Raw genomic sequence first — 26626 nt, forward strand, 5'->3', positions numbered from 1 at the left:
TTAGGACTAACTTGTAAGAGAGAATTACTAAAACAAAGGTTAATTACAACTCTTACCTAGATCAGATACTATCATCACAATATTCTAAGAAGCCTAATAACACTACATAAAATGATAGACGATGAGGTCATTAAATGTGAAGTCAAAATAAACCAGCTGTATCTTCTTTTTTATTTATGACAGGTTATCCCGATCAGCTTGCGCACACCTCAACTATTCCACATGCTAACCAGGTAGCTCTGCCCACCAAGACTTAGGCAGATGGGAAGACATCAACACAGCTGCATCTTAGACCATACTAGGAGTCGTTCTATTCCAGATTTCATTCAATGAGATCTACGCCAATCTTGCTCTGGGTGAAAGTTTTAACACTTCCACATTGGGGATTGATGAAAATAGGAGCTATCAACATTGTTATGACTCATATGCAAATAACAGGGACTACTGCCAAACCGGAATAACTCGATCACAAGCTGCTAGCATCACCTTTCCTTCGAATTGAAAGTTCTTTAGAGAAGAACCCACACGTCGAATGAGTTCAAAAATCTTCCGCTATTCTTGACAAACATGTGCAAATAATCAAAAGTTTCCCACCCCACAGTTTAAACAAAATACAAAAGTGCACTTTGAAAGAACTAATTGCAAGGAACGTGCAGGCTGAAAACAACTTAAAATGATACCCAACATAATCAACTACAGAAAATGCTGTTCTCAGAGAACCAAAGAAAAAGATAGAAAACTCGATTTTATACTCTGTAAATAAGGCAAGTGGGGTAAATTAATGAGCGATGCCATCTTATGATCCGATAAACAAGGATTAAGGAAGATATTAAAAGAGCTTTATTCATGATGGTCTCAACTTGATCACTAAGAAACAAAGAAGATGAGTATCTACACATATATGATATTCAAGGCACAAGATCGGCTACCATCTCTAGACGAGAACAAAGATCAGAAGCTTGTCATTTCGAACCCATTGACTGTGAATCCTCCATCAACCGCTACAACTTGCCCGGTAATGTAAGATGCCCCAGGTAGACAAAGATAAGCTACCAGGGATGAAACTTCTTGAGATTCTCCAGGACGCCTAAGGGGAGTTCTAGATATTACTCCATCCAAAAATGTTTTATTTTCAAGCAACTGCAAAAGAAAACCATAAAATTCAGTAAAAACTGGAAAACATGTGGTTAAGTGAAAAGATAATATAAATATAAAATAGAGGAAGGGCTAGATTCAATTACATTAACTCCAGATAACAATTCTCTTAAGAGGAATCATCAACTTTGGCAATACATATCACAAAAAGCAACCCTAGTCTTCAAAAACATACAGAAATTTCTACACAGAAAAAGCAATAACAAATTTTTCTTGTCACATTCAGGAACTTTTTAAGTTCTTTTTATATTTAGAGAAAGCAAAAAGATATTAATCAGACTTAACCATTTCCAAAGTCATTAGCCATCTAGAAATATATTATTACAGTTATGCTTAATAATATAAGAGCAAGAAATTAAATTAAATTCATAGTTAACAATATGCATCAATTGCTCCCATGCACAGGAAACGAGGTAAGCCCTAAAATACCCTCTCCCGACATTCTCTCTCCTCTAATCTTCTCGCCGGAGATCGCAACTGCTTCTCCGACATGACCTTCGATTACTGTCTTCCACAAAAATCTACACAATTCCCTTTTCTCAGACCAAAATTTCAGACTATCAACAGAACCCTAGTTTCACATCCTTTCCTCTTCAAATCTTCTTCCGACCAGTTCTCCTTGGGAACCATGCCGGAAAATCACTCCTTTTATTTCTTCTTCTAGTAACTCAGATCACTACTTCTAGCAAATGGAGAATATCATTTATTTTGCTGTTGGGTTCAAGTCCTATGATATTGCTAAGTCTTCTAACACTGCTGATTCATGGTACGATTGGACTGAGAGAAGCAAGAATTTCATCAGAAGAGTCTCGTTCAACAGGAACACCATGGAATGGATTTTCCAGACACTTCGCGAAGCATCTAAGACCCGAGGAAACTTTGTGAGAAGATGGAAGAAGAAAGACAATTTTCCGAGACTTTTTACTCCAGAAATTATAACAGCTATGGCAGATATATCAGTATTATAAGCATCAGAGGAAAGAAAAGAGCAGTGCTTATTATACCAGAAGTGGCTTTTAATGCAGGTTGGACCTTTTTAGCTGACAAGGTTGGTAGATTTTTAAGCAGTCAGAGACGCCGAATCACTGTTGTAGAACAAAGATTGGCATCGAAGGATCTTCCATATACAGATGCTCTCAGAAACATTAAATGGTCTACTCAAGTAGTTATTGATGGCAAGCCATTAATGAAAGGAAAACCCATCCATATTAAAGAGGCCCCAGACTCCCAGAATGAAGTTCTCAATAAATGTCTAGTTGGTACTTTCCCTATGAACTCATCAGAGATTCCCACACTTTCAGCGGTTAGGCGTTGGACCAGCTCTCTGTAGAAGCAAGCCCATGGATTGAACATATATGAGATGGGAGATGGAAAATTTCTCTTTGAATTTTCTTTTAGAATCACTACTGAACAGATCATGGAGGGGGAATGGTGTTGGAAGAAATTACCGGTCAACTTTCAGTGGTGCACACCATTGTCAGGAGCTGTTGACCACGATGAGTTGCCCAACTCAGTCGAGGCCAAACTAGTTGGTTTACCACTTCAATTTTGGTCTCAAAATGTCTACAAGGCCATCAGAGACTACTGTGGGGGTTGGATTGAGACGGAAGAAGAGACACAACTCCGTAATCATTTGAAATGGGCTAAAAACAAAATTAGAGGAAAGGGGAAAGAGATTCCCAGAGAAGCAACCTTGGAGCAAGGGGCCATCCTCTTCACCATCCAAATTTGGGTTGAAATTCCGGCAAGTTTTTCCATCGGAGAAGGAAAAGGAGTACAAGGTTTTGTCCAGCGGATATCAAAAACCCTGACAAAGGGTACGTGTGCAGATATGATACAGAAAAAGGGGATTTGCTTTGACCACGTGGGCACGTCACGTGGGCCCCAAGAGATAGCTGTTCAAGTGGAAATTTCAAATTCAAACCAGGACATGAAAATTCATAGAGGAAAGGCCCATATTATGTTGGGCCCAAATCAATTTAATTGTTTGGGCCAAAAGGAGATTGATGAAGTAGAAACTTTCCCTCAGCCTTTAAGTGAGCCACGTGAGGCAGCACGTGAGGCTCCACTTATTGAAAAGAACCTCTTAGAAGATACGAATGCCTCACTTCTCTCAAAATTGAAAGACACTGCTTCTAAATTCTTGGAAAGCTTTGCAATTTGGGAGTCTGCCAACACGGCGTGCAAGGAAGTCACCCCATCATCTCATCCCTCTTCTTCTTTTCTGAATCACCAGGAAGAATACAAGGAACCCCAAGAAACTGAAAAAGAAAAGTATATTGATGCGATGACAATTATCGAGGATGAGACGGACCAAGTAATATCAGCAGAACAAGATGGCACAAATTTGCAAATTATGCAAGTTCACGAAGCGGAACCAGTGAGCATGCAGCCTCAGGAACATTCTGAGGCTGAAACTAGGGCCTCCAATTGGGTGAAGTCCAATATTTTGGAGTTAAGCAACATATATGGGGCTGCTTTTGAAGAGTGCCAGGAAGAGGCACTAGCACTATTCATTAAACTTGACAAAAGGAAACAGATCGTGGAAAAGGAAGGAACACCCAGCAAAATCAAAACACCTAGGAACAAGGGGATTAGCAAAAATGAATTGAAGAATTTGCAATCAAAGCTCAATAAAAAGGTAGAAGGGGTGAGAATCAGGGGGAAGACTTTAAGTTTGACTCATCAATGAAAGTCAAACTTTTATCTTGGAATGTTAGGGGACTTAACAAGTTACCAAAAAGAAATCTTGTTAAGAGCTTGATGCTAAACTGGCAAGCAGACGTCTATTGTTGTTTTCAGGAGACCAAAATTAAAAAAGAGGGGGATCTTATTGCCAAACAATTATGGGCATGTAGATGGATGAAGTGTGGAATTCTTGAAGCTCAAGGCAGCAGTGATGGTATTATGATCCTTTGGGATAGTAGAGTGTGGACTGGTGTATTAGTTGAAAAGGGCTCCTACTCAATCACTTACAGCTTTGCTTCTGTTCATCATTCTTTCAATTGGTGTCTTACAGGGGTCTATGCTCCCCACACCAGAATGGCTAAGGCAGAATGCTGGGAGGAAATTTCAGCAATCAGAGGGTTATGGGATAGCCCTTGGGTTACTTGTGGGGATTTTAACACAATCAGACTCATGGTTGAAAGAAGGTTCTGTCACAGAATCACCAATGTGATGACTGATTTCTCAAGCTGGATAGAGGACATGGAACTTCATGATCCTCCTTTGAATGGAGGAAAATATACTTGGTTCAGGGGGCTAAATCACAACAGTGCTGCCAGACTGGATAGGTTCCTTTTTTCTAAGGAATGGGAGGAGGCCTTCAGAGATATAAGGCAAAGATTATTGTCCAGAACTGAATCTGATCACACTCCAATCTCTCTCGAGTGCGGTATCTGGGAACACAAAGGTTCTTACTTTAAGTTCGAAAATTGGTGGCTTGGGGTTGATGGTTTGAAAGAACTTGTTTCAAAATGGTGGACTGACTTTGAGGTCCATGGCTGTCCAGATTTCAAACTTAGCAGCAAGCTAAAGATGCTGAAGTACAAGCCTAAAGAGTGGAGCCGGCAAAACTTTGGGGATCTAGTCAATAAGAAGAACAGCCTATTGAATGAACTGGCTGATCTGGACCATATTCAGGATAATAGGGAGCTTAATGAAGAGGAAATGATGATCAGGGCAACTGTTATGGTTGAATTGGAAGATCTAGCCAAAAATGAAGAAGCAAGTTGGAAAACAAAATCCAGGGTCTTGCAGTTAAAACAAGGTGGCAACATCACACAAAAGATACAACACAATTGCAGATTAATGGTTGGAGGTGAAGAAGTGGTATTTAAGGCTGATATCAAGGAAGCTATGGTTGATTTTTATGAGAAGCTGTATTCAGAAACCGAATGATGGAGGCCTTCTCTGAATTATGCTAGCTGTCCCAAGATAACTGAGAAGGAAAGTCAATGGTTGCAAAGACCTTTTTCTGAAGAAGAAGTGCTAAATACCATCAACTTATGTGCAATCGACAAGGCTCCGGGCCCCGATGGCTTTACAATGGGTTTCTTTAAAGAATGTTGGGATATTCTAAAAGAAGACCTAATGCAAACCATTCTTAATTTTCATCACAATGAATTCTTTGAGAGATCCTTCAATGCTACTTTCATTGGATTGATACCAAAGAAGAATGGGGCAGAAGAACTTAAAGATTTCAGACATATAAGCCTTATCGGAGGAGTTTACAAGATCATCTCTAAAATCATCAAAGAAAGACGGAAGACAGTCATGTGGAAGTTGATCGATGAACACCAAATGGCCTTCTTGAAAGGGAGGCAGATTATGGATGCAGCATTACTAGCTAATGAGCTAGTGGACTCCAGATTCAAACAAGGAAGGCTAGGAATTCTATGTAAATTGGATATCGAAGAAGCTTTTGACCATGTCAAATTGGGGCTATCTGCTGAAGATCCTGGAAGACATGGGCTTTGGGCACAAATGGATAAACTGGATCAAATTTTGCATCTCTAGTGTTAGATTTTCTGTTCTGATAAATGGTTGTCCAGCAGGTTTCTTTCAATCTCAAAGGGGTCTCAGACAGGGTGACCCATTGTCACCTTTCTTATTTTTGATTGCTATGGAAGGTCTTAATCACGTGGTTAGGACAGCTAAATCTAATGGTTGGATCAGGGGCTTCGACTCTCAGTCCACCATTAGCAACCATCTGGAGATCACTCATTTACTATATGCTGATAATTCACTAGTTTTTTGTGATGCTGAAGTGAAGCAGATCAGACATCTCAGAGCAATCCTGACCATTTTTGAAGCCTTGTCTAGTCTTCATGTCAACTGGAGCAAAAGTTCACTCTATCCAATTAATCAAGTCGATGATCTTCAGAATCTAGCATGGAACCTTAGTTGTCAAATGGGCTCCCTCCCCACTAAGTGCCTAGGGATGCCTCTAGGTGCCAAAAACAAATCCAAAGAAATCTGGGATGAAGTTTTGGAGAGATGTAACAAGAAGCTAGCAAGGTGGAAAACCCAATACCTCTCTTTGGGTGGCAGAGTTACACTCATTAATTCTGTCTTGGATGCCCTCCCTACATACATGATGTCTCTCTTCCCACTTCCCAGAGGAGTAGAGAAAAAGATTGACAAACTGAGACGATTGACAAACTGAGACGAGACTTTCTTTGGCAAGGTAATAAAGTTGATGATGAAAGGAGATGCAAGAACCTGGTCAAATGGGACTCAATCATTTTGAACAAGAGAGAGAGTGGACTAGGCATTAAGAACTTGGGGTTGCACAACAAAAGTTTGTTGCAGAAATGGCTATGGAGATTCAATTCAAAGGACAATGCTTTATGGACAAGATTCATTTCCCAGAAATATGGGATGCTAGATCAATGGATTACTAAAGAAGTTAATGGCCCTTATGGTACTAGTGTATGGAAATCTATTAGGTTCCAGTGGAATGAATTCTGGGCTAATGTAGATATCATAGTTGGCGATGGCAGAAAGACTACTTTTTGGGCAGACCATTGGATTGGCCATAACAACCTTGAATCGACTTTCCCTGACTTATACTCTATAAGCCTCCAAGCTCAAGCACAAATCATTCAAGTTTGGAGCCCTCAAGGGTGGGATCTTATTTTCAGAAGAGCTCTCCATGATTGGGAAATTGAAAGCTCAACCAATATGCTTCAACTCTTAGCTTCCTTTGGAGGAACTTCAGTTTATCCTGACAGACTAAAATGGAGATTGAACAACAAAGGAACTTTCTCTGTTAAATCTATTTACTGGAACCTTAACCATAGAACAACCTTGATGGAGATTTGGCCCTGCAAGCTCATATGGAAAGTAAAAATCCCTTTCAAGGTCTCTTGTTTTGTTTGGCTGGTTGCGAGGAGGGCATGCCTGACCCACGAGAAATTACAAAGAAGAGGTTTTCAGATTTGTTCAAGATGTTCCTTATGTGGTCAAGATGGTGAAACTAATGAGCACCTTTTCTTACACTGCAAGACAACTACAAATCTGTGGAACATGTTCTTTTGTATCCTTGGTATCAATTGGACTATGCCTAATACTACTGTGGAGCTTCTTAGATGCTGGAAGAGTGTAGGGAAGAGAGGTGGAGAAGAAGATTGATGGCAGATCATCCCAGCTTGTGTTTGGTGGACAATATGGAAGGAAAGGAACGCTAGAATTTTTTAGGGCACTAGTAACTCTATCCAAAAAATTAGAATGAATTGTCTAAATCTCTTCTATTTTTGGTGTAAACAATATTTGTGGGGGGAGATAGGAGACCTGGTAGATTTAATAGGACAAGTGTAAGTGTAAGTTTTTGTTGGGTGCTGCTTATACTTTTGCTGTAAAGATTACAATTCAGCTTCCATTGAAGCTGAATTTTACTGTGAATACAAGTCGTTACCAAAAAAGAAATTAAATTAAATTCAATTACAGAAGAAAAGAGTACGACTTCACAGGAAAAATAATTGAAGAATAGATCTAAGGAACTAGAAAAGCAAAATAACTGTTCGCCATGTGCTATTCCTTTTCCAAGTGAACACAAATCATTACGTTTTCTATAGATATATGAATCCAAGTGCTTTGGCAGTTGTCACCTGTTATTTACTCAACATCCAATACATTCGTTAAATGAATGCAACAGAATACAAGTTGCATAAAACAATATGCTGAAGATCCAATAGATAACACCAAAGGAGTGTGGTGGGATGGGTGAGATTCCTCCGCCGTTAACCAAAGGTGTCGGATTCGCGCCTTAGAAACGGAGAAACCCTTGGTAGGGAACTCTTCCTCCCTTTAATGGGCTTACATGGTGTAAATCCAGATTAAACGGGCCATTGACGATGTAAATAACAAAATTAGATAGTTCATGATGAATTTAGTTAGTTCTCATAAAGCTCATGACAAAAAGCCATTTTACCATTTGCCATACACCATGTAAGTTTTTTTTTTTTTTTTGATGACATGGGAATCCGCAGCAGCTACCCTTCGGGTGCACACAGGATAAACCTAGCTCCTGTGTAATAGCTTGCAAACCACACAGGAGAGATAACCCGCACTAGGCAAGCCCCGTGCTACGAGCTCGACCCAGAAGGCAAATCCCCTGTTGTCGTAGGCAGGGAGTTTCGAACCTGAAACCTCCATTATGAAAGCCCCATGCTCAACCAATTGAGCCACCCTTGCGGGTGTGTATAAGGTATTTTTTTTAAACATACAAGACCCATTTTACAATACATATACTTGTTGCAGTGTGTACGTTAGAGGATGCCACAGCATGTATTTGTGTAATGGTTGTTTTTGAATTTGATGTGTGCCACATTGTGCAACATGCTAAGTTGCTCGGACTCAATGCGGGTGTCCGATCCAGGTGCAGATCTAGAGGTCGGACCCTTCATGATCTAAATTTTAAGATTCGGGGATAAGAATCCAGGTGTGGATAGGGGTGCGAGGATTCGGCTAAAAATAATTGAAATATCTAAAAATAGAATTATAAAACCTAAATTATGAGATATATGTGGAAAATTTGAGGAGAAAATATTGATCCAGAGGAGAATCCCGGAAGGAGATAAAAGGAAAAGGAGTGACATAGAAATTTCAATATACAAGGTATTCCATTTTCTTCAAGTCCACCTTAGCTTATATTTTGATTATATAGAAATCATTGGATCTGTCTGGAATTTCTCCGTCGATTTTGGTCAAAGTACCCAAAAACAGTTGACCAGATCGGGTACGGATCCCACACCCATGTCGTGTCAACACGGGTGCGGCACCGAAAGTGAAGAGTCTGAATAACATACCCGAATACCGAGCAAGAGGCAAAAGAATAATTCACTATGTGCTCATTATGTGGCATGCTGCATATTTAGTTTGTTTGTTGTGAACTTTAAAACTCTTAAAACGACACTTAGAGAGCCTGTAATGCTGTCTGAACTACATCATCGATCAGGCCTCAGTGAATTCAAAGAAATTTTTTCCCTCAGGTAACCTTTCAATATCTATATCTCCAATCTGCAATTACTTGTGCAAAGAGAATCATAAACTCAAATGCATAAGCAAGATCAAGAATATTACATGTTCTACCAAAGACGTCCTTATGTACCAAGGGGCAACACCATTAACACGAATGCTATCTTTTGCCCATTCACAAGCCAAATTCCGCGTGAGCTGATTCATTGCCCCTGAAGTTAGTAAAAAAGAAAAAGAAAAAATCTCAGCACTCAATCTTCGGTTGTTCAAGGAGTCAAAAGAGTGATAGAGTGAGTACAGCTAACCTTTTGTTGCTCCATAGATAGAACCAGATGACAGGTGCACCAGACCGGCAACAGAAGATATAAAGACAACAGAACCATTTCCAGATGCTTTCAAAAGAGGGTGAGCAAGTTGGCACAAATGGTATGCAGATTCTAAGTTGGTAGCAAACAGACGAGCATATTCTTCAGCAGTATAATCGGTGGTCGGCTTCCTTATGTTAGTCCCTACATTGTTTATCTAATGCCAGAAGATAAAGCAATAATGTGGTTCAAAAAATTGACACTGTTTGAAACGGGGACATCTCAAAACAGAAAGCATACATGTCCAAGAGCAGATTGAGAATGCAACAGTTTCTTTAGAACTTCTTTTTGGAACTAATAACTAATAAAAATCCTTAAGATGCTTTAAAGGATTACATTGGAATTTAAAAATTGAAAACACATGTAACACCACCATTCTAATTGGTATGTTTTCCAATTTTCCATGTTTGGTTGGTCAAAATGTTTAAACAAGTTCTTCAAAAATGAGGAAAATGACATCCCCAATAAAAATCAGAAAAACAAGTTCCATAAATGACATTCCAAGTTCATTGTCTCCTCCTCACCCACCTAACGCCCCCAACCCCCGCTCCTTGACCATCCCACCCCACCACCCTCGAACCCCCACCCCATACCACCCCCCAGTGTTTTCTAGATTACATATAAATGCTCTTGGAAATATATATTTTTTTGTTTACTTACCAAACACTAGAAAATAAGTAAAAACTCCACTTGTTTTCCAAGAAAACATTTTCCATCATACCATACAAAACAATAGTCTGAGAAAGAACCTATGAATCAAGGGAATATAAATGGCTGTATAAGCTCTTTCTATCTATATTTCCTTTTTTTTTTTTTTAAATAACCGTGGTGTCCAGGCCAGCCTCCCTACCTTTCAAGGTGGGGGTAAGGTCTGCGTACACTCTACCCTTCCCAGACCCTACATTGTGGGATTCCGCTGGGTATGTTGTTGTTGTTGGTGGTGTCCAGGCCAGCTTGCGCGCACCTCGACTAAGTCCACAGTATACCTGCCACCTCCCGACGAGCAAGAGGTACCAGGTAGCTCTGTCCACGAACAATAGAACCAGATGGGAACTCACCTAGTGTTTTTGTCTGTGCTGGGAATTGAACTTGAGACCTCATAGTGCTCAACCCACTTCACTGACCACTAGGCCACACCCTTGTGTACATCTATATTTCCTATTCTTCACCATTAAATAAGTATTAACCCTGTTGAAATTGGCTAAATTGGTTCCAACTGAAGCCACATAAAATAAGATATAACTCATAACTCGAACAAACAATATTCAGTTTTAAACCACCACAATACTTGTTAACTTTATATGTAATTAATTATTTTTGCATATAGAGACCATTTGTCAAACAATTCATTAACAAGGGAATGTTATAGAACTCACAAGAATGTTCAGCTTTCCATCAAAAGCCGAGGAGACATTTTCCAAGAGCTGAATTCTCTGTTCCCTTGAAGATGCATCGCAAACAGAACCCTTCACTTGAAGGCCTTTAGCGTTCCACTCTTGCAATCGTCCGTTGAGTTCTGCTTCATTCCGTGAGCAAGTATATACTGTCGCACCCAGTTCCGCTAATTCCTCCACAACCGCATGCCTAAAATGAATTGAATACTCATCCAAATTGAAACCCAGAAACATATACTGAAAACTATTCAATATATACTACGGTATTGAAGTTCGCTTTACCCAATTCCACGTGTACCGCCGGTAACGAGAGCGGTAAATCCTGAAAGAGACCATCTGGAACTGCTACTCCCACTGCCTCCAACCTTCGCCATTGAAATACTAGTAATTTCTTGGAGATTTTAACTTTAAATGAGCCACGAAAGAAGGGGTTCCTGGTATGTATAAATAAACTAATTATGAGCCCGTTTGGATTGGCTTATAAGTTATTTATGAGTTGTTTTCAGCTTTTTTAAGCGTTTGGTAGCCAAATTTAAAATCGTTTTATCTTAAAATAATTTCATAAAAATAATTATTTTATTGAAATTTTATCTAAAAGAACTTATAAGTTGAAAGCAAAATTTTTATAATTTCGTTTAAAATAAGCTCATCCAAACAGGCTCTATATTATTTATAGTAGAATTTATGGAAAATGGCCCAAAAGCCTCGGCAACTCTGGGCAATTCGCACGAATACCCCTTATCTTTGGGTGCTCTTTAATATTTGTCCCTCAAATCGCTGCCTTTAATTTTAATTCTTGGGGTGGTTTTTAATTTTTGCCATTTGCCTAAAAATTCATGAGTTCCGGGTTTAAATTCCTGCTCCGTTAAAAATAAAAATAAAATTGCAAAACAGAGTTTGGATTGGCAAGGAAAAATTTGCTTGCAAAACTCTACCTTAAGCAAAGAGTTTGCTACCTTATAACGTAAATTTTGCTACCTTAAGGTAGAGTTTGCCTTCAGGCATAAAGCAAATTCTACCTTAAGGTAGAGTTTGAATCCAAAACTCTGTCTTGTGAATTTTTTTTAAAATTTTTGATTGAGCGTGGGTTCGAATCCCGAACCCATCAGTTTTTAGGCGAAGGACAAAAATTAAAGACCAACAATTTGAGGGGCAAAAATTAAAGACCAGTGCCTTTGCAGGGAATCCGCACAAAAATATGTTCTTCGACACTTTAAGTTACAAAAAAGTGGCCCAAAATACTCTTGACATCGAAAAAACCCAAAAAAAAAAAAAAAAAAAAAAAAACACGGCCTACTCTTATCCATGACCTAATTTCACAATCCGGCAAAGTTACACAAAAACTTTGCCTTATCTGGCATAACTTCTGTAGGAATTAAGTTATCCGAGCATAAATTCATTTCTACAGAATTTATGCTGGACAAGGCAATGTTTCTATAAACTTATGCCGAGCAAATTAGTAACTACACTATTCATGCCTGATAACTTCATTTCTACAGAACTTATGCCGAAAAAGGCAAAGTTTTTTGCGAATTTTTTTCCGACTCTGTTGGGGATCTGCCACGACCCAATTCGTGAATCGTGATGGCACCTACTGTAACGACCTGTTTGGTAGTTATAGTGTTTTTGACCCTTTTGCCCCCATTGACCCATCCCGAGCCCTATTAGTACGATTTTGACCCGTGAGGATGGGTGGCACGTTCCCGAGGTCATCGGGTGAGTTTTAGTGAGACTTTTGAGAATTTAAGACTTTAAGCGAAAAATGTTTGACCCAAAGTTGACTTTTAGGTAAACGAACCTTTTTTGAAATTTCGTCGATTCCGAGAGGTCCGGATGGTCGTTTGTGACTTGGTGTGATGTTCGGTTCAGTTCTCAAGGCACTTGGGAGCATTTTGGGCAATTGGTTGAAAAGTTGATCTTAGGCCATTGGGGGTTGACTTGGTCAATTAGACCTCTATTGAGAATTCCGAGGCCACGGGTGAGTTCGTAGCGCGTTTTTATGTATGTATGCATGTTTTTTTTTTGTATTTATGGGGCCTTGGGTGATTATCGAATTTCGAGTTGAAACTTGTGAAAAATCAAGAATTTTCTGGTGTCTGGTGTCCACTGTAGCGGCAAAATACTCGCGGTAGCGGTCCTGGTATAGCGAGGGACAGGCCGTCGTAGCAGGTGTGAGGAATTCGTGGCGAGTCGCCACAGCGGACGGCCATTCGCTGTGGCGGACTCGCGATAGCGGATGGGTAGCTGCCATAGCGGCTGTGTGAGTTAGAGGCTAGCTGCCGTAGTGAGCAGAGCCTCGCTATAGCGACCCCACTGCAGCGGAAGTCCAACCGCTGCAGCGGATGACAGGACCAGAATCTTATTTAATGCTTAGTTGAAACCCTTCTTTTCCTATCACTCCATTTCTTAGTTCTAAGCATCCCTTGAGGCGATTTGGAGAGTTTTTGGCTGCTTTCTCTTGTGGGTAAGTCTCCAAACCTTAAATCCATTCCTTTATCTTTCCTTAATCCTTAATCCATCCTAGAAATCATTAGAATCAAAGAGGGAAGATGAGTTTTTATGATAATTTCTTGAAATGACTTCTAGACTTCCTAAATGGAAATTGATGACGAAATTGACTAGTTTAATCATAGAATTTGATGAATTCATTGTTAATAGGCTTGAATCTTCCATTATTAGTGATTAATTTGAGGATTGAAAAGTTAGGGTTCATACCCAGATTGGGGGTTTCACTTTAATTTCGAATTTGGCTTAATCTTAAGTTAATCTAGCAATTGATTAGTGGGTTTTGATCATCTAGAGCATGAATTAACTATTCCAACTTCAAATTCCCCATTTTACCCTTGTGGATCCGTTTCCCCCTTTCTCCATAGTTGGATTTGACCTAAACGATAGTAGAGCAATATAGGTGTTGTTCTTCTTGATTTCTAATGTAGAACTAAACAATAGTATAGCAATATGGGTGTTGTTTTTCTTGATTTCTAATGTAGAACTCGAATATGATTAGACTTTGAGTATTTGGAGGTGCAAAGAAAGGGCAAGGCTAAGGTTTGACGGTTCGTGGGTCCTGTTCAGTATTTCATGTAGGTTACGGCTTAATTATGGTTAGACTTCAGTTAGTAAAGCATATGTAGAGTTAGTGATTGTCAGAGACAACATGTTACACCTTCGAGTATGAAGTTGGGATTGATTCCTAGGATGGTACTATTGTTTGATTTTGGTGTGTTGCCTTCATGTGATTTATTGGCTTGTTGCCACGTGTGTGATATTAGATTAGATGCTTAGTCGTCTTATCATGATTGAGATATGGCTATCCCTCATTTATTGGTATTATCTTGGACAGAGGAAAGAACTTGACTTGTTGTTGATATCGAGAGATGTGTCCATTTGTGGCACGATTGATTTGATATATTGTCATCATTCATTGATATTATGCAGTGTAATCAATCTCATCTTTCATGATACTCTTATATGAATACTTACTGACTTATTCATGGTTGTGAACCTGTATCTCTCAGTTATTGGTTATTGCCTTGTGAAGAGGAAGGAATTGATATTGATCTTGATGTTGGGATATGTTTCCATGTATGGCACGATTGTCATTGATATACTCTTGTTGTTGCATGCATTCATACTCATTTATTTGGATCGGGTTGCGTGCCGCAACACATATATAATATATATACATATATTGGACCGAGTTGCATGTTCTGCAACACTTACTTGGATCGGATTGCACGTACCGCAACACTGACTGGGATCGGGTTGTACGTTCTGCAACACTAACTTGGATCGGGCTGTGGGCCGCAGCAGGTACATAGACTTCGCGAGTCCCCCATGGGTCATGACTGTCGAGGCGTAGATATCATCCGCCCGGAGCATATGTGTATCATTGCATTACTTTCATATTTCATTCACTCATACATCTGATTTCTGGTAGTGGTTATTTATGTTATTTTACGGCGCTCTTGAACATTGACTTCCTGGTTGGTTACTGATTTGAGATCGCCATGTACCTGATTAATATATATTTGGGAATTGATGGATTCGAGGAGTAGAGACTTTCTCCTAGGTTGAGACTTGAGGATACGGAGTAACATTTTTGGTTGTACTAGTGTTTATGGTTATTCTGAGGAATCGTGGGAAACTTGGCAAGACTTGTGTTCAGGTGCTTCACCATAGGCTATGATTCGGTTATTGATCCTTATGAAATTGAGTTATTAATCTTGGACTGTGTGGTGTGTATACCTGATTGTGAGCATGTCTATTCTACAGTCTCTTTTTTTAACTAACTGTTGTCGGGCTATGATGCCTACTCAGTATGTGTTGTTTGTACTGATGCTACCTTGCTACACTTCTTTTCGGGGTGTAGAGTTTGAGATAGGTTACATTTCCACTTCCCGAGACTGATTTTCGAGGCTAGGCTTGCGAGTATCTAGGGTAAGCATCTGACGAGTCGCTGCCCGGAGACTCCTCTATCCCTGTCTTTATTTTCTTCCATTCACAGGTGTGTTTAGCATTTGAGACTTGTATTTTCCAGACATTACTTAGTTGCTCTTGTACGAGTCAGACAAGTTCTATCACGACCCAATTTCACTAAGTCACGCAGGCACCTACCTTTCCCACCTCGGTAAGCAAACCCTTATCCCAACAATTTCAAAAGCATGAATAAATAAGTAAATGAGCCGAAGAGATAGAAATACGTAAGTCTGGCATAATAATGAATAAATAATACGGAGATACATCAAACCACCCCAGTATCTGGTCTGATCATACAAGAGCATCTGACTAGAATCTACAAGTCTGGAAGTAATAATAACACACCAATAGTCTCAATATGTCTCAGAATATCAAGTAAGATATAAATAAAAGAAAAATCTTCAAGGCGGCGAACGTTTTCGTGCTCACCCTGTAAGACTCTAAATGGCAATCCTCGAACTAATATCACCACAGTGAGGTAGAGGTCGAATCCACTGAACTCGCATTCATAAAACGAAGAAGTACAGTGTGCCGCACAAACAACAAGTACTGGTAGGTATCATAGGCCGACTAAGATTAGCTAACATATATCAAGGCAATAAAGTAAGATAAACAGGTAAATCAACAAGGTATAAGTCAATCACGAGCCAGTAACCACGTACATGTCATCACCTATGTTATAGCATGTAAGCCCAGATGTGCCAAATCTCAATATATGCAATCCGAATCTGTATATCACAAGTACATCACAAGAATACCACAATAGAAGCCATAGTACAATGCAAAGGCACCGTACACATGTGCTCCGATGATGGAACATCACATCTAAGCAGCACAACCCATGTGTGGGACCCGCGAAGTCCATGTACCTTACGATTCCGGCAACAACCTCGGTAATTGCTACTTCACGATTCTAGCAACAACCTCGGCTATCGCTACCAGCACTCATCCTCGATTCCGGCATAAACATCGGACATCGGTCCTCACCTCACTCTCATCCAATCGAACTACCATAACAAGAGCCTTAAGTATCATCAATGTATCAACAGTCTATCATGAAGGATGAGAATGCGTGCAATGTCAATAATCAAATCAATATCAAAAGTATCACGCATGGGCACACCAACAATATCATGAAAAGGCTACACAATAAGCCATAATAGAATCACTATCCTCGTCTCCAATGACAACAAGTAAGATACTACAATATCATAATCAAGATATATCAATAGTCTCCAATATCTACTATCTCCACGTGGCATCGAGCCAACAACAATAGAACAAGATAAGTCACAACACAACGGGGTGGCTAACCCCTAAATCACACAACAAGGCCCAATCTAAGATAATATCCAACCTAACTTCATACCCGAAGGTTTACATGCATTCTCCGACAGTATCATCTAAATATATGCTTCGCTAAATGAAGTCTCACTATAGGGTAAACCGTAACCTACCTGGAAGGCCGAACAGCAAGGTTTCCACAATCACACCTTGGTCTTCCCTTTCCTTTGAGCCTCGTGATAAAGAAAGTCTAAGCATATTCGAATCAAGAAATTAGAATCAAGAAGAACATTGATCAAACCTTACTTCTATTCAAAACCCAAATCCCCAACCTATGGAATGAGTTTTATGAACTAGAATGGTGAAATTAGGAATCTAAAGGTTCCAACATGAAATTAAAGCTCTAGGTGATCAATTCCCATCAATATCAAGCTAGAATAACCAACAATTTACTTAAATTCGGATTCTAGGCAAAACCCCCAAATTTGTGTATAAACCCTAACTTCCATTCCATAAATTAGCCACTAATTAGGAAGAAATTATGAAATAAAAGATTCTAATCATCAATTCCATGCTTAAAGAAGTTAACCCAACAAATAAATCAAGATTACAAAGCCTAGAAGAAGAACTCATTGAACCCTCTATTAATTCTAGAATTCTTAGTGAACTAGCATGATAAAGGAATCCTAAGATGATAATGAAATTATGGAATAGGAAGGTAGATAGAAGGACTTACCACCAAGATTTCTCCCCAAGAATCACCTTGAATGCTCCCAATAACTCAACGGAATGGTAATAAATGAGGGACTTATGGCTTTTAACACTTTATTTAATGAAATTAACTGTCCGACACCCGCTTCCGCGACCAGTAGACCGCTTCAGAGGTCCCACGACCGCTCGAGAGGTCATGCCAAAATCACACTGGCCGCTTCAGTGGTAGGGTGACCGCTATAGCGGTACCGCTGCCACGGTGCTGGTGTGGCCAAAGCAGGCACCAAACACCAGAATTCCCAAGATTTCACATTCTCAACTCGAATTTTCAACTATCTCCCGAGGCCATCTGCTCCCATACCGGATATGCAGACATACATAAAAGCATGCTATGAACGCACTCGTGGCCTCGGAATTCCTAACGAAGGTCTCATTGACCTAGTCAACCCCCGATACCTCAATTTCAACTTCTCAACCCAAGTCCCAAAATGCATCCGAGTGCATTGGGAACCGAATTAGATATGCACACAAGTTCTAAATGACTATCCGGGCCTCTCGGAATCGACGGATTTTCGAAAAAGGTCCGTTTACCCAAAAGTCAACTCTTTTTCGCTTAAAACCCAATCTCCCAAAAAGTCACCTGAATTACATCTAACCACCTCAGGAAGCGTGTCAATGGTCCTCTCGGGTCAAATATGAGCTAAAAAAGCTCGGAGAAGGGTCAAAAGTATCGAAAAAGAAGTAACGACCAAATAGGTCGTTACTAGTTCCTTGGGGGTTGTATTTATATTCCGAACTTATGATTATTTATGATTCAGGCTTGTACTTATTCTGCTCTAGTTACTTTATTGTGGTTGAATTTATGAATTGGGAAAAGGGTTCGCCTACCGAGGTGGAAAATGGTAGGAGCCTGCGCGACTTAGTGAATTTGGATCGTGACACCTACTCTGTCCCTCCAGGTAGGCAAACCATTCCTAAATTATTTAAGTCATTTAAAAGAATTATGCGAAAGTAAACAATGATTTAGCTAACATATTCAAATTTTATCAATAACAAGTGCAGAAGTAATAATAACCCCAAAATCTTGTCTGAACTAGTACAATAGCCATAAATCATAAAAGTAAGTCTAAGGAATACTAAGTCTTGAAATACATGAATAGAATCTGTCTATGGAATCAAATAGACAGATAAACAAGGGAGCAGATTCCGGGCTGCGAATCTGGCAATGCTCACCCTGGAATCTCCTGGCAAAAGGCCTCGAGGTCACCCACGAAGCTAAGACGTAGATCCTGTAACAAACTCTGCACTCAAGAAAGAGTATAACAAGAGTAGTATCAGTACAACACCTAGAATTGATAAGCATCATAGGCCGACTAAGATTAGCTCATGCATATAAGCACAAAATCAACAAGATAAACAGATAGGCACAAATAACCACTCAAGTCCCAGACGATCACACAACCGAATCATCGCCTAAGGTGAAGCACCTAAACACAAGTCTGCCAAGTTTCAAACATTTCCTCAAAATAACCACAACAGAAATACAACCAACAATCCAGTCAATCTATGCATAATGTGATGATGATAAATGCAATGTAATGGCCAGTATCTCAACCTGTACACACATGCTTCAGATTGAATATCGACGTCACGGCAGTTATGACCCGTGGGGGACCCATGGTGTCCATGTACCACTGGCTCCGAAATATCCCATCGGATCATAAGCACACATAGCTTCCGCTCCGGAACAAACCTTGGATCACGGGTTCACATAATGCTTTCATCAAAAAGTGCCACATTTTCTTATCATTGTTGTCATAAATTATTCATCATCAGTTCCATATTTCTTCCATCAAACCAATTCCACACCATTTCCATCATGCGTGAATGTATGAATGCAAGAATGTTAAATCAAATGCAGTCAAATCCTAATAAACATGCTATGGAAGTCACAACACCATAAGCCACATCAAGACTTACAAAAATCACAACAACTATGGAAATGGAATCAACATCGAGTTTCAACTCTCATAGTAAATCTATCATATCACATCACTCCAACCACATGAACAAGTACACCGTATGTCACAATGCGTAAAATAACGGCGACAAGCCCACATAATCAGAAGTCATACCATCCTAAATGTATATCCATCCCAACATCATGTTTGAAGACATAATCATGCTTTCTCCCGTCAATCCTACGCATACATACGTTTTACTAATCAAAGTCTAACTAAAGTAAGTCGTGACCTACCTTAATGCCGAGCTGGTGCCACAAAGAATCAAACGTGAGCCTCGCCCTTCCGAATAATCGAAGTCTAGTCAACATCGTAATCTAAGTTAGAAAAAGAGACTAATGATACCCATATTGTCATAGATTTATTCGAATCGAAAACCAAACTTTAAAAGAGGAAATTGGGCCCATAACGGCAAAATAGGGATTTCGAGATTAAAATCGGCAACTCAACGTTCTGGAAGTTTTATACTACTCCTAAATTGCTAAATAAACTCCATTAACCATCAATTTTACCATTTGAAAGAAAAACCCAATTTGGGAATAAACCCTAACTTTTCATGACTTTGATTTTGAAGTAGAAGATTCAAGCTTAGAACTAGGTTCCTAATGATTAGATGGCATGAATCTACAAGGATTACCATTTAAACCCAACAATTTAGAAGAGAAACAATGATCAACACTTTAGGTTTATGAACCCCTCTTCTTCAATTCCACCTTAGAACTACCATAGATACCATCGTTAATTAAGACATAAACATAAAAGGGAGTAAAGGAAAGTGCCCTTACGAAGATTCAATCCCAGTTGCCTCTCAAATAGAGCTTAGAACTTTTTAGGTCAAGAATTTAGTGAATGGACATAATGATTTCGGAGCTAGAATAAAAAGAGAATTCTGATTCAGCATTATTCTCTTCCACGGTAAAAGGCCCGCTTGCACGATCTCGCCTCGGCCGTTAACTGTCCGCTGAGGCGGACCTCATTGAAAGACTCAGAACTTGCGTCTGCGGGCCAAGTCCCGCTAAGGCGGACCTGCAGAGGCGCAATAATGCCTGCTGAGGTGAGACACCAGAAACCAGCAAAATTTAATTTTCATCAAGTTCAACCCAAAATCCCGACTTCCATCCAAGACCTCCCGGTTACAAACCAAACATGCAGACACAAGTAAAAACATGCTACGAACTCATCTATGACCTCGGAATTCCCAACGGAGGTCACCTTGACTCGATCAACCCCCAAACGACTAAAGCTAAATTTCTAATCAAGAACCAACTAACTCTCGAAAGCCTCGAGAACCAAACCAGCCACCCCACCAAGTCATAAACAACCCTTCGGAGCTCACGAAACCAACAGAATTCCAAAAAATGTCTGTTTACCCTAAAGTCAACTATTGGTCAAACATTTTTCACATATTCAACTTGGAACTTCGAACTTCCTCAAAATCAAACAAAGCTCGGCCGATCTCTTCGGGAACCATGCTACCCATCCCCACAAGTCAAATACACTTTAACAATGCTTGGGAAAAGTCAACAGGGGTAAATGGGTCAAAAATGCAATAACGATCACGGGTCATTACATCAGATACTAATTGAATAATCGTTCATCCTCGAACGGAGAAGAATGAAGAGTAAGAAAATCGACGAGAAGCCAAATAATCTCTACTATAACCTCAAGGAAGCCTCCACAGGGAAGAAGTACACCAATCGTACTGTTAGCTCACCTTATCAATCAAAACCACCCTTAACTTAGCTCAAATACCCAAATTTTCCATTCTTCCATACTCAAAATTTCTTTCCCGGTTGATCCTCGAATAAACTGACTGCCCCCACTCGAATTACATGATTCTGACTATGACCATACCACTGAATGAATTGGTTGATTCCACAATACCGTCACAGACACCACAAATATTTGTACCTTTTCAATGCGCCATCAATACTGACGTAACCATTAGAACTGCCCGAATAGTTGCCATCGATAACAAATCATTAATCTCTCTTGTAAACTTCGATGAGACCCGATAACACTGCCATACCTACATCCTGAATTGAAATCCATTTACCCCATGAAGGTGATTTACTAGAAAACCCATAAGTCTTTCTGGTAATCTAAACATAGTCTCTGAGCTCAAATTAAACAATTCTGATCCAGAAATGCATAACTCCCTGAATATTACTAATGATCACCCGAACTGACTTCAACCTTTATGAAACCAATCACAATCCTATCACACATCCATGGCAACCAATTCTAATCCTTTTCTCTCATGAATAATCAACCTTGTGCGGTTACCTTGACTCCCAAGGCTGAATTCTATCCCAGTCATCAACTTAATACCAAAAAACCATGCTCTATAATTGCAACCTTCATGTTTCTCAACTTTTACCCGATACGCAAATCTGACCGAACCCCATGAACTCGAAAAATATCAAATTCCCCTCGTGTCTTCACATAACTTGCTCACGATCCCGCACATTTTAGCGCAAAACCTGCAGCCTCATTCAGCATACCTTTAACCATCGAATCTTCAATTATAACACCTTGATACGCCTATCAAAATTTCGAAAGTACTAAATCTCGAAATCTCTTGCACCAACCTTGCACAACTACTCCCAAGCCCATGATATCCAAAATGCTTACCCAAGCTACCCAATTAGTAATACCTATAACATAGTTCACTACCACGAATATGGTCTCACCTAAAAAAAATACCTCTAGCCCTAAAACTACAGAGATTCCCAAAGTTCCTCTTCGCACTACAAGAAATATGATTTTTGGTCGCGGTTTTCTCGCTCAAGAAAATTTTGGCTCCAAGAATATCATGATCGAATCTAGCTAAGTCGCGCGGGCACCTACCTTTACCACCTCGGTAGGCGAACCCTTATCCTAACAATCTCAAAAACATGAATTAATAGATAAATAAGCGGAAGAGATAGAAGTACGTAAGTCTGACATAATAATAGATAGAATATGCGGAATATATCAAACCTCCCCAAATATCTGTGTAGTCATACAAGAGCAACTAACTAGATACTACAAGTCTGAAAATAACAAATACATCAAATGTCTGAATATGTCTCGGAGTATAAATAAGACATAGAATAAGGAAGAATCTCCAAGGCAGCGGACGTCCCCGTGCTCACCCTGTAAGACTCTAAACAGCAGCTCTCGCACAAAGATCAGCCACGAGAAACGGAGGTCAATCCTACCTGGAACTCTACATTCATAAACGAATGCAATAAGTGCAGGTCAGTACAAACAACAAGTACTGGTAGGTATCATAGGCCGACTAAGTTTAGCTAACACATATTAACTCAATAAAGTAAGATAAATAGGTAATCAATCAAGGTATAAGTCAAACACAAGCTAGAATCCAAGTACACGTCATCGCCTATGTTTAGCATCTAAACCCAATTATGGTAAGTCTCCAAATACTCAGTCAGAATTCGAATATCACAAGTACATCACAAGAATATCACAATAGAAACCATAGTGCAATGCAATGCTGTGTACACATGTACTCCGGACGGAAATCTCCATATCTCGGTAGCAGAACCCATGGGGGACCTACAAATTCCATGTACCTCAAGGCTCCGGCACAAACTTCGGCAACCGCTACCTCATGATTCCAGCAAAAACCTTGGCAATCGCTACGCACAACCTCGATTCCGGGACAACTATCAAATATCGGTCCTTACGTCACTCTCATCCAACTGAGCCCATCTCATCACAGTGTTACCTCAAGTATCATCAGCAATAGCATATCACGAAGGATGAGAATGCGTGTAATGTATGAGTTCAATGTAAATAATCAGATTACTATCACAAATACCAAGCATGGGTACGCCAACAATATCATGAAAAAGCTACACAAGCACATAAAACACTATCCTCATATCAAACGTCAACAAGTAAGATACTACAATATCATGAAAAGGCTACACAAGCCATATAGAACACTATCCTCGTATCAAACATCAATAAGTAAGATACTACAATATCATGATCAAGATATATCAATAGTCTCCAATATCTACTATCTCCACGTGGAATCAAGCCAATAACAATAGAACAAGATAAGTCACAACACAACGGGGTGATTAACTCCAATCACACAACAGGGCCCAACCTAAGATAATATCCAACTTCATACCTGAAAGTTTACATGCTTTCTACGACAATATTGTCCAAATATATGCTTTACTAAATGAAGTCTCACCATAGGGTAAATTGTAACCTACCTAGAAGGCCGAATAACAATATCACCAACAATCACTCCTTAGCCTTTGCTTTCCTTTCCTTTGATCCCCGAGATCAAGAAGGTCTAAGCATATTCGAATCATGGAATTAGAATCAAGAAGGACATAAAACAAATCCTACTTCTATTTAAGACCCAAATCCCCAACCTATGGAATAGGATTTATGAACTAGAAGGGTGAAATTAGGAATCTAAAGGTTCCAACATGAAATTAAATCTCTAGGTGATCAATTCCCATCAATAGCAAGCTAGAATAATCAATAATTTACTCAATTTCGAATTTTAGGCAAAACCCCCAAATTTGGGTATAAACCCTAACTTCCAATTCCACAAATTAGCCTCTAATTAGGAAGAAGTTATGAAATAAAGGATTTTAAACATCAATTCAATGCTTAAAGAAGCTAACCCAACTAACAAATCATGATTTAGAAGCGTAGAAGGAATATTCATTAAACCCACTTTTAATCTTCGATCACTTAATGAACTATCAAGATAAAGGGATTCTAAGATGATTAGGGATAAAGGAATAGTAAAGAGATTAGAAGAACTTACCACCAAGAATCTTCTCTAAGAATACCCTAGATTTGCTCCCAATAGCTCAGATTTCAGAATAGTAATAAATGAGGGACTAAGGGCTATTAATACACAATTAATGAAATAACCAGGCCCAATACCGATTAGGCAGTAGCGGGACTGCTTCTCGACGGTCTCTCAGACCGCCGTGATGGTCCGCCTTCAAATGCACTAGGCCAATATGGCGGTCCATCCAACCGCTACGGCAGTACCGCCATGGTGGTAAGGTTGCCTCCATGGCTGACACTAGCACCAGATTTTCCCCAAAAATAATCACAATTTCAAACCGAAATCCCAATTAATACCCGAGGCCATCTGCTCTGTAACGACCCGTTTGGTCGTTATAGTCTTTCCGGTATTTTTGCCCTTTTTCTAGCTTGGTTAGCTCACTTTTGATCCGAGAGAACAGTTGGCACGCTTCCTGAGGTTTCTAGATCAGATTGGGTAACTTTTAGCGAAATATAGGCTCTAAGTGAGAAAAAGTTGACCCAAAATTGACTTTTGGGTGAATGGACCTTTTTTGAAATTTCATCGATTCTGAGAGGTCCGGATGGTCATTTAAAACTTGTGTGTATATTTGGTTTGATTCCCAATGCACTCGGATGCATTTTGAGACTTGGGTTGGAAAATTAGAAATGAGGTATCGGGGGTTGAATCGGTTGACGAGACCTCCGTTGGAAATTTTGAGGCCACGAGTGCGTTCGTAGCGTATTTTTATGTGGATCTGTGTATGTGGTTTGTGAGCAGATGGCCTTGGGAGTGGTTCATGGTTTTGTTTAAGATTTAGAATATTAAGTTGGGTTTCTAGAACCTGGTGTTCGCATTGGTTGCACCAGTGTCGTCCCAGCAACACTACTGTTGCGGCAGGGTGACCGCTGGGGCGTCCAAGTGTTATTTGGCCTAGACCGTCCCAGCGGTCTGTGGAGGCACTGGGGCGGCATCGCTATTGCGGCCCGTCAGTGCTGTGGCGGTAACGGGCCAATTATTTCATTAAGTGTGTATTATATAAGCCCTTAGTCTATCAATTATTTCCATTTAAAAAATTGAGCTCTTAGGGACTGTTTTAGAAGATTATTTGAGAAAACTCTTGGTGGTAAGTCTTGCTAATCCCTTTACTAATTCCTTGTTCATAATAGTCATAGATTCCTCTTTCCCTTAGTAATTCCTTAGTAATTCCTTAGTAATAGAAGATAAAAGTGAAGCTAATTAATGTCCTATCTAGGCTTATTAATGATGAAATTAAGTGGCATTATGCTAAAATTATAATGTATCTAGGGTTGTTAATCAATTATCTTCCATTATTAGAGTTGAATTCTTGAATCAAAGAGTTAGGGTTTACACCCAAAATTGGGGGTTTTACTTGAAATTCAAAATTAGGTGAATCCATGAGTTAATTTAGCAATTAGTTGTTGGGTTATGATCATCTAGAACTTAATTTGTTATTTCACTCTCGAATTTTCTGTTTTGACCTTGTGAGCCCCGTTTCCCCAAATTCTAGGGTTGGATTTGACCTAAATTGAATGATAGCAATATTAGTATCATTCTTCATGATTTCTAATCTAAATTTCGAATATGCCTAGACTTTATTAATCTTGAGGCTCAGCGGAAAGGCAAGGCAAAGGAGTGAGTTGTCGGTGTTTGCTGTTCGACCATCCAAGTAGGTTATGGCTTACCCTTAGTGAGACGTCGTATAGCGAAGCATATATTTATATTATATTATCGGAGAAAGCATGTAAGCCTTCGGGTATGAAGTTAGGTTGGATATTGTCTTAGGTTGGGCCCTGTTGCGTGATTGGGGCTAGCCACCCTGTTTTGTTGTGATTAGATTGTTCTATTGTGTTGGCTTGATGCCACGTGTTGCTAGTATATATTAGAATATGTTGTCCCTTCTTGATTATGATATTATTAGCGTACCCACTGTTAGTACTTGTGACACTGATTTATTATTGGCGTACCCCTTTGTTGGTACTTGTGATATTGAGCATGATTATTGATGTTGATACATGCATTGCATACATTTTCATTCTTCATGATATACTGTTGAGACATTGTTGGTACTTGATGAAACACTGTGATGAGCTGGGCTCGGTTTTTAAAATGAGAGTGACGTGAGAGTCCGATATCTGATGTTAGTTCCATAATTGTGGATTGAGTGAGTGCATGGACTCCGCAGGTCCCCCAGGGTGGTGTCGGTGAGAACCCCCCATGGGCAAAGATCCGGGGTCTCTTCTGTCTGTTGGGTAAAGATCCGGGACAAGTGGCACTTAGATTTCACGAGTCACCTTGGGTTGTGCTACTGAGATTTTAATATTTTCGTCCGGAGTATATGTGTACACAACATTTGCATGGCATTGCATTGCATCCATACATTATTGCATTGCATTGCATCACGGCTTATATTGAGATGTTTTG

General features: G+C 39.7%; 1 protein-coding gene across 1 annotated transcript; it reads right to left on the reverse strand.

Annotated features, from left to right (window-relative positions):
• Window positions 1-728: 728 nt before the first annotated feature.
• On the reverse strand, window positions 729-11343 carry LOC132051582 (tropinone reductase homolog At5g06060-like). The gene is made up of 5 exons (XM_059442721.1): window positions 11177-11343; window positions 10877-11084; window positions 9441-9657; window positions 9241-9347; window positions 729-1140 (listed from the first exon to the last, which is right to left on the reverse strand). Exons 1-5 carry the CDS (start codon window positions 11266-11268, stop codon window positions 952-954), a joined length of 813 nt encoding a protein of 270 aa, XP_059298704.1. The 5' UTR covers window positions 11269-11343; the 3' UTR covers window positions 729-951.
• Between the last annotated feature and the right edge of the window lie 15283 nt (window positions 11344-26626).

Source organism: Lycium ferocissimum, chromosome 4, assembly GCF_029784015.1.
Source record: "Lycium ferocissimum isolate CSIRO_LF1 chromosome 4, AGI_CSIRO_Lferr_CH_V1, whole genome shotgun sequence".
Lineage (NCBI taxonomy): Eukaryota > Viridiplantae > Streptophyta > Magnoliopsida > Solanales > Solanaceae > Lycium > Lycium ferocissimum.